The sequence below is a fragment of the Dendrobium catenatum genome, unplaced genomic scaffold (genome assembly GCF_001605985.2).
Source record: "Dendrobium catenatum unplaced genomic scaffold, ASM160598v2 fragScaff_scaffold_282, whole genome shotgun sequence".
NCBI classification, from domain to species: Eukaryota; Viridiplantae; Streptophyta; class Magnoliopsida; order Asparagales; family Orchidaceae; genus Dendrobium; species Dendrobium catenatum.
This window is the reverse complement of record NW_021318744.1, coordinates 253,578-267,962: the sequence shown is the minus strand read 5'-3', so window position 1 is coordinate 267,962 and position 14,385 is coordinate 253,578. Positions and strand designations below refer to the sequence as shown.

Sequence of the window (14,385 nt, the reverse complement as noted above, 5' to 3'; positions counted from 1 at the left end):
TTTAACCTTTTAAGTACATCATCCTCATGCATGCAACTCTACTAAATATTTGAATTAATTCATTTTTGACAATAATATATGCAATAATAATGTATTATTTACAAACAACCTTTATTATTATGTGATATTTTGTTCATGTTGATGCTGTGTACCACTGTTCAGTACTGCTCTATATCATTGTGTACAATGTCATATTTGCAATTACTTCTGCTTCTTGGGCTGAATATGAACGAAGATCACGAGCAAAATAAGATCCATGACAAAAACTTTTTCCCATGAAATGTATATAACTAGATCCCAACATTTTCTTTTCCTAGAAATAACAAAAACTATCAAAGAAGAATATATATAGCCCAAAGAACAAGGTGAATGAGCCCTCTCATGTCTTACTAATGAATATAATGCAGCTTGACTAGCATTGTACTGTGTTGCAAATGCAAGAACATAAACAGAGTACATGTATTGAGCTTATATAGAAGCAAAAATACTAAAAACATGCATTAATATATTTTTCTTCTATTGTACCTCAATGAGGCAGGAGTGTAATTAAAGGAACTTTTAAAATCAGTTTTCTTTTTACGAAGGTTACAAATGAATCACTTATTTTGCTTTCTTTTGCAACGAAGGATGATTAAATTTCACAATGCACATTCACATACTTGTGCAGAAACAAGAATGGCCAAACTGAATTTCTTTAACTATGGCCTGCACTTTTTTGTAAATATATTAGTCCACATTAAAGTTCAGTGAAAGCTTGCAATGAGTATCTCCTACTATGCTAAGCATTTATATATTTCTTTGATGAAATGGTACATTTTTTTATTGTACATAGCAGTACACAACATCGGAACACAAAAGCGGAACCCAGCAGCAGTACATAACATTAAAATGAACAAAACATCACATAGATAAAAGAGAAAAAATACATAATAATTACATCTGAGAAAATAAATGAACGTCCAAAAATTTGTCATTTTACGTAAAATTCTACATAGTTCATTTACAGATGCATGTGTTTTCGCAGCATTCGAGATATAAATTTTTTGAAGAGTACATTCTAAGAGAATGCGTATGAAACATCACAAAAAAACACAATTTTGCTGCATGTTCAGTTTATAAATTTCTTGTTGAATTATTTGGGCTTTTTTGAGAACTTGATATGCCTTGAAGGTGAACACAATTATGTCGTATTTGCTTTTATGACAAATTTCTCTGTTGAAAAATTAAGCATAGCGAAACATATTACCTCATAATATACATTAAAAAAAATTATTATGCAAGTAAAATGCACCTTACGCTTAAGCTTCTTCTTCTATTCTAATGGCTATGTAGAGGGGCAACGCCCCTGTGGGGGTTTCTAAGGGCAGCGCCCCGGAACAAATTTTGATTTACTATTTCTCTTTGTATTTGGTTCATCATTCCCTAACAATAACACAGCTATCTAATGTATTTAATTATATTTGGGGCAGTTGCCTAAAGACCATAGTATTTTAACATTTTTAGGGGGGGTGGACAATTGACTTAAAATCCTTATAATAAAGACTAAAAATTGCCTAAATAAGAGAATAATGAAATATTTTTTTTTAGGGGGGCAATTCCCCACCCCCCTTAAAAATGTTAATTGGAGTTCGGACGTAGATCGATCTACATTATGATAAAATAAAAATTCTTTTATGTTACACTTTATACAATTATATTGTTCTTTATTACAAATGATGACCTCTTTTTATGATGCATCACAAATAATAAAGTTAAAACTCCTATTTATACGTGAGCTTTTCAACTTTAATGGCATCATTTCACATAACTCAAAAATATCTACAATAAAAAAATTTTATATATTATTTCAAAAACAACTTTGATGACATCATGTCAGCACTTGATAAACCATTTACTAAAAAATTTAATCAATCAAAATTTTACTCAAAAAATATCTGATCTTTAAGTTGTAGAATGCTTTAAGATAAATCTACCTTATAAGATAATAATAATAGAAGATTATTAATAAAACATGAAATATATTGATAAATTAACAATATTCTCTTCTATCTATATGCAAATAATTGATTGTTACAATATTAAAATATGCAAATATCTTTTAAATGATAAAAACAACTAATTTTTTATATTAGGGTTTATAAAATGATACAAATTTGCATAAAAGAAATGTTCTATAATTAAATTCTTCCACATTGACATATGATTTAAAAAAAATATTTCTTAACTTTATCATTAATTAATATTATCCCCAACAGAAGTACTTCTAACAACAAATATAGAATATTAATCCATTTATTAAAAAAAATATAAAACAACAAACTATTCATTATTAAAATTTTAATCGCGTGCGGTGCAATTAATTAGCTGTTATTGTCGAACACAGTTTACTTTTGTAATAGCGAATGCTCTTCCAATAAAAAAATATAGAATTAAAGAGATACGGGAGAAGTACAGCTTGCATGTAAAGTGTTCCTCAACGCTCTCAACGAAGCTTCTCTTAACAAGTAAATCAATGTATACTGTAGTATACATATCTGACCACCACAGTAAGGACGATATTAAAGAAGCTTTTGTCAATGTCCTGAGCCCTCCATTAATATCTTCATGAAATATCAGGATCTTTCTTGCTATATAATGCTGAACATTCTGAAGTGGATTGCAAGCCTTGGTAGCTTTCAGAGGGTGATCAGGAGGAGAAGAGGAAGTGTGCTTATCTTTGCTAGCCTTGCTAGCTAAGCTCTTAATCTCCCTTCTTTTATTAATACATTATACCATTTATTGCTGACACATTGAAGCATTTGTTGTGTTATAATACTTTGTGAGTGATTAATGGCGTGGCTATCAGTTGATCACTCGTGGGTTATCACTTTTGGGATTCTAGGTACTAATTATTCTCCTTTTTTTATGAGGTTATATTGATTACCTTTAACTTCTTCTTTGGAAGATGAGGAGGAGCACCATTTGAGTTACTAGTGTATTGCTAAGTATTAGCTATGTATTAGTGTGTATTAGTTGTGTGTATTATTGTATATTAGTCAATATTCAGCAATACACAACTAATACATATCAATACATAGTAATATCTAATAATATGCTAGTCCAAACGTCATATTTTCATTGGAGTCCGGATGTAGCTCTATATCTGGTATCCACATATAATAATTTATTGATACATTTGGTTGAAGATACTACATAAGCTATCATAATTACAATCATTTTATCTAAAGAGATCTCGATCTCTACATAAGCTATCATTTTTCTTAAACTAAAATAATTTTATTCAATAAATATCATGTACAAAGAGCACATACACTCAATTATATACATATATGACATATCTTTAGAGTTATCCACTCTTGAAACTTGCAAAACTTCGGTAGATGTATGGGCGGATCCCTATATGGCTTAAGGTGGACAAATGCCTACCCTAAAAAAAGTTTATATATGGAGGATAAATTTGAAATTTTGACTCCTATATATATATATAGATTGTCAATTATATATATGGGCCACTTTATATATATTATATTTCATTATTGTAATTTAATTAAAATTGTTATTAGAGTGATATTAAAATAATTTTCAGTTATAAACTTATAATCACAATTTTAATAATATGTTTAAAATTACATTATTAGTTTCATTTCCTTTAAAAATGTACTTCTTATTTATATTTTAATCAAAATATCACCATATTTTAAAAAAAATGCAATAATTGATGATATGATTAAAAATATTTGTGACTAAAGTTGACTTTTTATGAATTTCTTATAAAATTATAGTTACACTTTTTAGTTACACTTTTTCAAAAAGTGTGATTAAAAAAGTGATTAAAGTTTAATATTTAGCCATATTTTTATAAAAATATTTAATTAAGGCTTTATTTGAGATGATTGTCTTACAGATTCTTAAAGTTGCGTTTACTATAAAAAAATTGCTTTAAAAAGCAGTAAGAAAATTATTTCAAACAAAACTTAAGACAGTGATTAACATTTAGTTAGCCTCTTTACTATATTGCTTCACTAACTCTTCACCGATTGATTTTGTAGGGAATGTCATCTCATTCATGGTGTTCCTGTCTCCACTGTACGTGCTTCGCTCAACTCAAATATAATTGACTTAGGCTTCATTTGGGACGGCTTTTTTACTGCTTTCTAAAACGGAGTTTTAATATAAAAATAAAAAAAATTGTATTAAAACTCCGTTTTATAAAGCAATAAAAAAGCCGTCCCAAACGAAGCCTTAGACTAATGTTGCTTTCTTATGTCATAAGATATATATAAATAAAAAAAAAATTGTGGCTGTATTTGCAACAAAAAAAATTTAATATAATAAAATTTAAAATTTCTAAAATGTTATGATATAAGTTTAATATATAGATCTAAGAGTATGAAATTAGTTATGATTATTTTTTAATTAAGATATCTTAATATAGAGTTTTTTCTATAAAGAATGTCAACAATGAATAATCATAATGGATATAAAGGAAATATTGCACTTATATTTTTAATTCATGATCGAGGGTCTATTTGAGGAGAAATATTGCACTTATAAAATTGTATTGATAATTAATAATTTTAAACTTATTTTCTAGCATTTAGCAACTCTACCTCAGCAATAGTTATCATTAAGAACTCAAAATAATCTAAGAAACATGACCAGTTAAAAAATCCTTTTGAATCTTATATAAGGTAATTATTTCTTGTATAACTATCTATAAAACTTAGGCTTCATTTGAGACAACTTTCTTATGACTTCTTAAAACAACTTTTTAGTAAAAAAATAAAATTTTAATATAAAAAGCCACTTTAAAAAATAAAACCTCAAAGATCATGAGTGACTAATTGATTCAATATGTTTCATTATAACCTGCAGGCCTACATTTTATCGAATCCTGCAGAAGAAATCAACTGAAGAGTTCAAATCGGAACCATATATTATTGCTCTTTTCAGTGCAATGCTATGGCTTTTCTATGCTTTCATCAAAACAAATGAGCTCCTCCTCATAATCATTAATTCAATCGGATGCGTTATTGAGATCTCTTACATCACCATTTTCCTAATCTTCGCTGCAAGAAAAGCTCGCGTAAGCGTATATTCATTCCATGTACTGAAAAATCTATAATCTTAAACTGTTTATAACGTTAAATACTGCAAACTCCATGCAGATATACGCAGCAAAGTTGATCCTCATTTTGATCGTTGGAGTTTTCTCGATAATTGTTCTCATCACCCTTCTCTTATTTAGAGGCTCTTCTCGCTTGCAAGTTCTCGGCTGGATCTGTGTCGCCTTTGCTGTTAGCGTTTTTGTCGCTCCTTTAAGCATCATGGTGAGTGAGAACAGGAATCCATCAGCACGTTTAGATTTCGTTTTAGACAACTTTTGTATTGCTTTCTAAAACGGTTTTAAAAAATTTTTGTACTAAAAAATTATTTAGAAAGCAAGAAGAAAACCGTCCCAAACGAACCCTTAGTTATAATTCAGATTCTTATAATAATTTGTGTCGTTGTTTTGGGTATCTACAGAAACGAGTTATACAGACTAAGAGTGTTGAGTTCATGCCATTTAACTTGTCCCTCTTCCTCACATTGAGCGGCATTTCATGGCTCTTCTATGGTTTGCTTTCCAAAGATATATATGTCATGGTAACTACTTCTCTTTGTGCATTTGAAGTATAGAATAAGGTTCCGTTTGGAATAGCTTTCTTACTGTTCTCTGTGAAACAGCTTTCTTCGAAAAAATTTTCAAATTAAAAAAACATGTACTAAGAAACTGCTTCTTATAAGAAGGCTGTCCAAAATGAATACTGTTTTTTAAAATAAATTTTGTACTAAAAAACTGCTTTAAGAAACAATAAGAAAGTCATCTTAGAACGAAGCTTAAAACTTCGTTTGGGACAGCTAGCTTTCTTACTGCTTCTTAAAGCAACTTTTTAGTATACAAATTTTTATTTGGATGCTAGAAATCTGCTTCAAGAAAGCCTTAAGCTTTGTTTGGAACAGCTTTCTTACTGCTTCTTAAAACAACTTTTTAGTATAAAATTTTTTATTTGGATGCTAGAAATCTGCTTCAAGAAGTATTAAGAAAGTCATCCCAAACTAAATCTTAGAGTTATAATTATGCATATTCTTTAAATAATATGGCTAATTTGACTCCATTCATGGGTGAAAATGCAGCTGCCAAACATACTGGGAGTTAGTTTTGGATTTGCGCAGCTGCTTCTCTACGTGATCTATAGGGGCAAAGAAGAGGTTCGCAGGGTTGATAAAGTGGGACCTGAGGTTGATACTAATGTGAATGTGGAAGAATGTATCAGTGACAAGAAACAAGACAACTACTCAAGCGAATTACGAGTGGAACAGATAGTGTGAAAGCCCAGTTTTAGCTGTGATGAAGAACTACGATACTTTGTATTGTTTTTTATAATTATGAAACTAATATCAAAGAGATAAAGTCTTTGTGATATGCTAAGCATAAGGATAGATATGAATTAGGCCTAGCTTGACCAAGTGGTTTGTATCTCGATCTTAGCCCTCAATAATAAAATTATAAGTTTTGTTCCTACTCCCAAACGCTTTCTTTCTGCTTCTTAAAGCTGAAATTTTTTAATTCAAAAGCTACTTTAAGAAGTAGGAAGAACGCCATCCCAAACGAAACCTAAGTAAGAATTCCCTTCTGTGATTCTTCTTAAAATATATTATTAACGTTGTTCCCACTTTGTAAAATATGTATCAAAGATTTCTCTTTTACAGTAACTCTTATTAAAGTATGTAATATTTTTTCCCTATTTAATAAAAAATAGATAATAGGTTTTTATCCTTAATAAAAATGTGTTAACATAAGCCTAAAGTTTGAAATTTTGTTGATCAATTGAAATCAGGTTATTGATCCATGTCTGTGATGAAAGAAATGTTTAATAGTGCTATAAGGAAGTGATCTTTGTATGCTAAATACTGCAAAGATAAACACACTATGTTATGCAATTTTAAAAGTTCGGATTCTCCAGTTTGGAAGCGGTTATGTCTGATCAGTTGGGAGGCTGAGCCTTTTATCCAATGGGGTTTGGGTAAAGGGGAGGTTAATTTTTGGCAAGATAATTGGCTTGGGCCAGGCTCTATTGATAGTTTGCTTTGCTCTAATACTCTGATTTCTACTAAAGTTAGCTATTATATTTCCAATAATAACTGGAATGTCATTAAGTTGAGAGATATTTTACCTGAGGATATTGTGCAGCTTATTTTGGATATTCCTTTGAACATGGATGAGTCTGACCGTATGTTCTTTAAAAACTCTACTAATGGCAATTTTAAAATCAATAAGGTGTGGGAGACTTTCAGAATCAAGAAGGAGGTTTCTAATGTTTTTGGTTCTATTTGGCACAATAATATTCCTTTATCCTATTCTATTCTTGCTTGGAGGTGTATTAAATGTTTTATTCCGGTGGATGCTCGGCTTTGGAGCAAAGGTTTTTATCTTCCTTCTAAATGCTATTGTTGTTGCAATATTGAAAGTATTAATCATGTCTTTCTTTTTGGTAAAATTGCTCAAAAAGTGTGGAGATATTATGCCATTCTTGTTAACAAGCCTATTCCTTTTTTTGATCCCATGTCTATTAATAGTATCCAGGTCTTTTTGGCTGGTTGGACTTCCACGGTTAAAGGTCATGTTTTGAATTTACTTTCTATTCTTATATTATGGTTTATTTGGAAAGCTCATAATGAAGCTAAACACAATGGTACCAAAATGGAGGACAAGAGTATCATTTCTAATATCAATTACAAGTTGCTTCAACTTTTTGCTGTTAAGCTCATTTCGAGAAATCATTTTATTAACTGTGATAACTTGAGTGTGAACCTGGGCATTCCTATTCATAATGATGTTTTAATTAGAAGGGAAATGATTGTTAGATGGCTTAAACCGATACACCCTTATCTGAAGCTTAATACTAACAGTTCTGTTGATTTAACTTGTGCTGGGTATGATGGGATTATTCGTGACAATGCTGGTAATGTGATTGTGGCTTATGCGGGCCCTTTAATTATCTCCGTGTAAGATCATTTTCACGGAAATTATGGGTTTATTGAAAGGGCTTCAAATTTGTAAGAATAGAGGTTTTATGTACATTGAGGTGGAGGTGGATGTTTTAAGTTTATTGCAAATTATTAATAACATGAATGTGTATTCTCTCCTGTTTTTTTACTTTATTAGAAAGATTCGTATGGCTCTCTCTCTTTTTAATTATTCGATAAAACATGTTTTGAGAGAGGGAAATGCGTGTGCTGACTACTTAGCTAAACTTGGTAGTAAGTTGGAGGAGGAGAGGGAATTTGTTTCTGCCAATATCCCGCATCTTTTGAAAGGTTTGGTCAACCTGAAAAAAATTGCATGGTTTGCCGTATATTAGATATGGATGATTTTTTCTTTTCACGTTCCTATGTTTTTGTGGCTGCTGGGCTTTTCTTAGTGGTTTGTCCCGGTTGGTAGTTTTTTTGGTTCCTCTGCTGGTTGCTCTGGCCGTGGTTATGCTGATTTCTTTACCTGAGTACAATTCTGCTCATATAAGCTTCAAGGTGTGTAAGGTTCCCCTTTTGTTTTTGTTTGATTTGCTGTTGTTTTTTGGTATTCATTTTTGCAGGAAGTTTTCCCTGAACGTGATTTATTTGAGCTTCCTTTTTTGGGTGATGTTGTCTCATAGCCCGTGTCTCTTATTAGGTGTTTTTTGTAATCTTAAAAAAAGGAACCACTGGCTCGTAGGTTTTATTTCTTTTTATCTTGTAGCTCTTTCAAGCATTAGAGAGCTGGAGGGGAGGTTCCTTCTAAGGACCTTGTAACTGCTTTTTTGAAATTAACACGTAGGCCCCTCCGAATCAAAAAAAAATTTGCAAACTTGATAATGAAATGAAGCAAAGTATGTTGTTTCCTATAAATTTTCTTCATTATTTTTTGAAGCTAGGGTTATAAAAATGGCTTTTTAACAATAATAAACACAAAGCTTACTAACAACAGCTATTGTATTGAAAATAAGTTCATCAAGAAATTTCATTTTTAATTTTATCAAAATGTATATACAAATATAGTGTATGGCTACAGACTGAATTACAAAACATATAAAAACTAGACATTATAAAAACTAGCCCTAATGAGCAGAACAATATTATTTCAGAATTTCACCAAATTATTAAGGATTATACATAACACTATTTTAAGACTTTAATTGAACTACAACATTATTTTTTAGGTACAAGATCATTTTTCATATAAGTAAAAAGGTGCACATTTAAAATAGCCAGTGTAAAATTTCAAAAACAACACCTAAATATTCAAAGTTGATGTCTCTACAACATACAAAAAGTTATTCGGTAAAAATTTTAATGCTATAAAATTATACTTGTTTTTAGTTACGAAATATAAATTTATTTGGAAAATTCAAGAAAAATAATATTTTGAAAAATTGAGATAGACAAAATGTTACTAATTCGATCAGAACAATTCTCAAAACTAGGCCGATATGTAAAAACGACCTGACGTCGCCCAAAAGGACTTCCTTTCTCTAAGAATCTCTCCAAACCTGACAGCAACACAGCGCGTTCTACAACGCGTCCGCATCCAGACTGTCCACACGTCAGCGAGGAAAGAAGGTCGTTAGATCCGCACATGTTCTGGCTGATGGTCCTGCAATTTGATCTCGTTCAAGAGATATTAGACGGCGGAATTCAAATCCCGCAGTTCTGAACCAACAGTAGAGATCACGTCGGACAAGAAAATCGACTACAATGTTGGATTTGAGGTCAAACAAACACTCGGGACGTCTAGATCACGACCATTGATCGCAAGCTCAATAGTCCACAATTTATGTAATTAACTGGTTACATAAATCGAACCATAGAGCCCATTTTTTAGCTCGTTCTCTCGATCTGATAAATCAAATCACTTGAGATTTTAAACCTAAACTTTAGAGATGAACATAAATGATGGGGGACTATTCCAGCTACTTGAAAATCACTTTGTAAAAAGCTAATTAGATATAAATCTATTTATTTAGGGATAAGGTTTCTATGAGATTTTACCATTAGATCTTCGGGATTTTGATACAGTTGAGCTTGTAAATTGTCCTTATATAAGTTCCTAATTGAAGCTGTGATTTGATAAGTTGTGGATTGAGAGATCTTGACCTTGGATAGATTTACGCCTCGGCTCGCCAGAGATCTCATCGTTGTCGACTTTGATCGATGGGATATCACTTGGAAGTTAGAAGGGGTATCTAGGGAGCTTTAAGGGACTGAAGGCTAGGCTTGAAGAGGTCAAACCAAGACTTGAGCTTGGGTCCAATGGATCCTAAATAACATTTATGATTCATTGGAATATGTTTTGGTGAATAATATGAAAAGACCCTTAATCAACACAGGGTCAAAATGGGTCTAGCAATGTGTAGTTTAATGGTCAAATAGTCACAACAAAGGTCATGGATGTTGTTGGGAAGTTTTAAATGGGTCCCAAGGTCAAATTCCACTGGATGACATGTCTAGTGGCACATGTTATAAATCTTTAAAAGTTTTGCAGCCTTTAGAAATCAAACTAGTTTCTGAGGTTAGAGTCCTCCAAATGAGCTCAAATTTAGAGGATTATCACTAGAGACATGTCATATTAATATACAATTGATATACTCTAAATCAAATGTCAACTGATTAGGTTTCAATGTGATAGAAAAATCACCTATAAGGGATTTCAGGACCTGGGCCCTTAACCCAAAGATTTGATTTGGAATGTCACTACAGGAAAATCAATTATTTCCAGTGATTTTTTATGATGGAGAATGGTCTTTTTTCGGCGGTTTTGTTAATTTTTTACGGCTTTCTGACGGCAAATTTTCCATCGGTAAAACAGGAGCCGAAAAAATATTTCCGACGATTTTTTCCGGCAGCAAATATTGCCGGCGGTTTTTTGGCGGTAAAAAAGCCGCCTGAAATAATTGAATATTTAATTAAAAAAAATCCCTGCCCTGCCCTACCCGACTGCTCAGCAGGCAGCTTGCCCGTGCTAGCTGCCCGCCCAGCACGAGCTTAGCTGCCCGTTGCGCCCTCGGTCTCCCGCCTTGCCCGCCGTGCTTCTGCCCAGCCCGCTGCAATTAATTAAATTAATAAAGAAAAATCACCGAAAAAGCTTGAAAATCCACTGGAAATAAAGCCGTCGGTAAGCCGCTAGAAAACCGCTAAATTTTTTCTGAAAAATTAGGTCGCCGGCAAGCCGTCGAAAAGCTGCCATAAAGATGGTTAAAATTGATTGAGCATGATTGAGGTTATTGACTGAAGATTAGGTTGATTGTTATCGAGGGTTGTTTTGAGAGTTGATTGGGATCTCTATGGATGACTAGTGTACAACTGTCCTCCATTGGATCATCAATTAGGGGATTGGGAAATGTCCTGATGATCTCATATAAAAATGAGGTTAACATATGTACTTAAAAGGTTATGCAACAATCAAGTTGAATTATGGATTAGAATAATGCTTAGAGAAAAAAGAAAGGTTTTCAAAATCGGACCAGACCAGCCGGTTCGACCGGTTCAACCACAAACCGGTCCGGCGGGCAGTCCGATTTGATGCTAGAATCGGCTGTCTTTGAAACCGGCTGAAAACCAATACAAAACCCGGTTGAACCGGGGAACTGCCGAACCGAACGACTTTTGAAGAACCGGACGGTTCGAAGATTTGCAAATCTCAGCCGCCCATCCAAGATCGAACGCGCGCGTGGGGAAGTTTTGATCCCTATACACGCTACCCTAATCGTAAGCTGCTTTGAGTATTATGTTTCGAGTCTTCCTCTCTTCGACGCCTCAAGCAAAGCTACTCCTCCATCCCAACCGAAGGACTTTTTCCACCTTCTCTGATTCATCCCAGCCGGCGACACGACTTACCGTGAGAACCCAATTCGTCATCGTCGAGCTCCAAGTAAGCCATATATTTTGTCTTTTATATTTTGATTTTTGATTGAACGTTTTGAGCAAGTTGTCCATCCAAGGGAGAGAAATTATACATTTTTCATCCAACATAATTATATGGTATTACCACATGAGGCCTGTTGCGTCCTGGAATATTCGCGGCAGTAGAGAAATATATAGTTTAATGTCTTAGCATTGTACGAAGATCCAGCACACAATCAGTAAGTGAGAGGGTGCAACATTCATAAGAGACACCAGAGTTTTTATGTGAAAAACCCCTAAAAAGGGGGAAAAACCACGGGGCCTAGCCCAGTTAAAAATGATTTCACTAGAATTTAAGTCGGTTACAAAGGGCTGAATCGCCTCCAAGGGCGATCAGAAAACATCTAGTAACTGTTTGATTGGAGTCTGGTGTTAGACCCGGCGTCACCTGAAAGTTCGAGTGTTAGTTGGTAGTCTGGCCTTGAACAGAACTTCGGGCCTTGAGTAGAACGTTGGGCCTTCGGCAGTACGTCGGGCCTTGAGTAGAATGTCGGGCCTTGAGCAGAGCGTCGGGCCTTCAGCAGAACGTTGGGCCAGAACGTCGGACCTTTAGGAGAATGTCAGGCCTTGAGCAGAATGTCGGGCCTTGAGCAGAGCGTCGAGCCTTATGCATAACGTCGGTCCAGAATGTCGGGCCAGAACGTCGGGCCTTGAGGTGGTGGTGCGGCGAAGCTCTGGCGGTGGTCCGGCGAGGCTCCGGTGGTGGTCCGGCAAAGTTTCGCGCGGTGGTCCGGCGAGGGTGAGGATCTCAGGTGGTGGTCCAGTGAGGTTCCGGCGATGGTCGAGGAGAAGCTTCTTCCTTTTCTTCCTTCTCCTCTTCCTTCTCTTCCCATCTTTTCTTCTAGCTTCCCCCCTCCTTTGTGAAGAATGAGGGCTCTATTTATAGATTTTTTGGAGTGGCATAGCTTGTAAATAGGCTTGAGATCAGGGGCGAATAGGGAGTGCTCGAATGGACGGCCGATATCGAATCCTATAATTATGCACCGTTCGATTGATATTTTATGGTCTTAAAGATGTTGGAATTTGATGATCTTAGGCTCGTTGGATTTGTCTCGTCAAGCCGTTCGATTCGAGTATAAGCTCGTTAAAATTGGAGACAGTTTGGTAACTCAAATTGTGGTTTGAACCTTCCAACAACGCTTCGGGTCCTTGATTTGGACCCATTTGGGCTCGGATTGAGTTGAATTTGGTGTCGTTGGATTTGTATTTCCGAGACGCTCAGTTCTACTATAAGTTTGTTGAAATCAGAGTTCAAGTGGCCTCCGAATAAATTTTTGAAGTTTCCAACTTGATTTTGCATTGAGATTCGCGCCCGATTAAGATAAATTTTTACGACGTATCAGTTTCCCCCTTATTTTCTGACGTCGATGCTCCAGAAGTCCTAAAATATATGTGACGACATTTCATATTGGCCAAATCGCAAAAAATTGCGTTCCAAAATTAAAATTTTGGGGCGCGCAGTTGCTAGTTTTTGAAAAAAAAATTTAAATGTTGTTGGCCCCACAAAATTTCAAAAAATTTCCAAAAAAATCCGAAAAAATTCTTTAAAATTCTAAAAAATTCCGAAAATTCAGAAACTCTAGAAACTTCCCTCTTCTCCCAAAAAAAAATATAAATAGGCCCCTAAGGCCTTTAGAAAAATTATCTTTTTCTCTTCTTCTCCCTCTATTCTTATAATTGAGATTTTCCCTTGATTTTCCAAGGCCCCTCTCTTTGCAAGGAAGTCCGGAGATTCCCCCTTCTCCCTCTATTCTTACAATTGAGACTTTCTTTTTGGTCTTCCAAGTCTCCTCTCTTTGCAAGGATGTCCGGAGATTTTCCCTTATCCCTCTATTCTTACAATTGAGGCTTTCCCTTAGTTTTCCAAGGCTCCTCTCTTTGCAAGGAAGTCCGGAGATTTCCCCTTCTCTCTCTATTCTTACAATTGAGGCTTTCCCTTGGTTCTCCAAGGCCCCTCTCTTTACAAGGAAGTCCATAGATTCCCCCTTCTCCCTCTATTCTTACAATTGAGACTTTTCCTTGGTTCTCCAAGGCTCCTCTCTTTGCAAGGAAGTCTGGAGATTTTCCCTTCTCCCTCTATTCTAACAATTGATGCTTTTCCTTGGTTCTCCAATGCCCCTCTCTTTCCAAGGAAGTTCGGAGATCTCCCATTCTTCCTCTATTCTTCGAGATATCCTGCGGAGTTCTGATGTTAGTTGTTTGGAGATGAAGGTCAGAGAGACCGTTGTAAGGATGGAGGTTGAAAAGACTGTTGAAGTGCAGAAACCCAGCGTCGGGTAAAAATACGGCGTCAGGTAGGAGGCTGACGGTGAACAGAAGTCTGATGAAGGGTGGAGACTTGGCGTTGAGTAGAATTCTGATGTCGAGGAAAAGTACGACAACGGGTAGAAATTCAACATCGAGTAG

The 14,385-nt window shown here is 34.6% G+C and overlaps 1 protein-coding gene across 1 annotated transcript; it reads left to right on the top strand.

Moving 5' to 3' along the window:
• The first annotated feature begins 2,696 nt into the window (after nucleotides 1–2,696).
• On the top strand, nucleotides 2,697–6,454 carry LOC114579303 (bidirectional sugar transporter SWEET13-like). Its single transcript, XM_028693434.1, has 6 exons — nucleotides 2,697–2,881; nucleotides 4,050–4,086; nucleotides 4,876–5,086; nucleotides 5,169–5,330; nucleotides 5,527–5,646; nucleotides 6,178–6,454. The coding sequence occupies exons 1-6, from the start codon at nucleotides 2,830–2,832 to the stop codon at nucleotides 6,370–6,372; spliced, it is 777 nt and encodes a 258-aa protein (XP_028549267.1). The 5' UTR covers nucleotides 2,697–2,829; the 3' UTR covers nucleotides 6,373–6,454.
• The last annotated feature ends 7,931 nt before the right edge of the window (nucleotides 6,455–14,385 follow it).

Bases quoted from the DNA above. Each gene is read 5' to 3' on its own strand.
- LOC114579303 (XM_028693434.1), top strand. From the start codon at position 2,830: ATGGCGTGGCTATCAGTTGATCACTCGTGGGTTATCACTTTTGGGATT. The intron at 4,087-4,875 runs GTACGTGCTTCG...TATAACCTGCAG, and splicing joins ATGGTGTTCCTGTCTCCACT to GCCTACATTTTATCGAATCC. The intron at 5,331-5,526 runs GTGAGTGAGAAC...GGGTATCTACAG, and splicing joins TCGCTCCTTTAAGCATCATG to AAACGAGTTATACAGACTAA.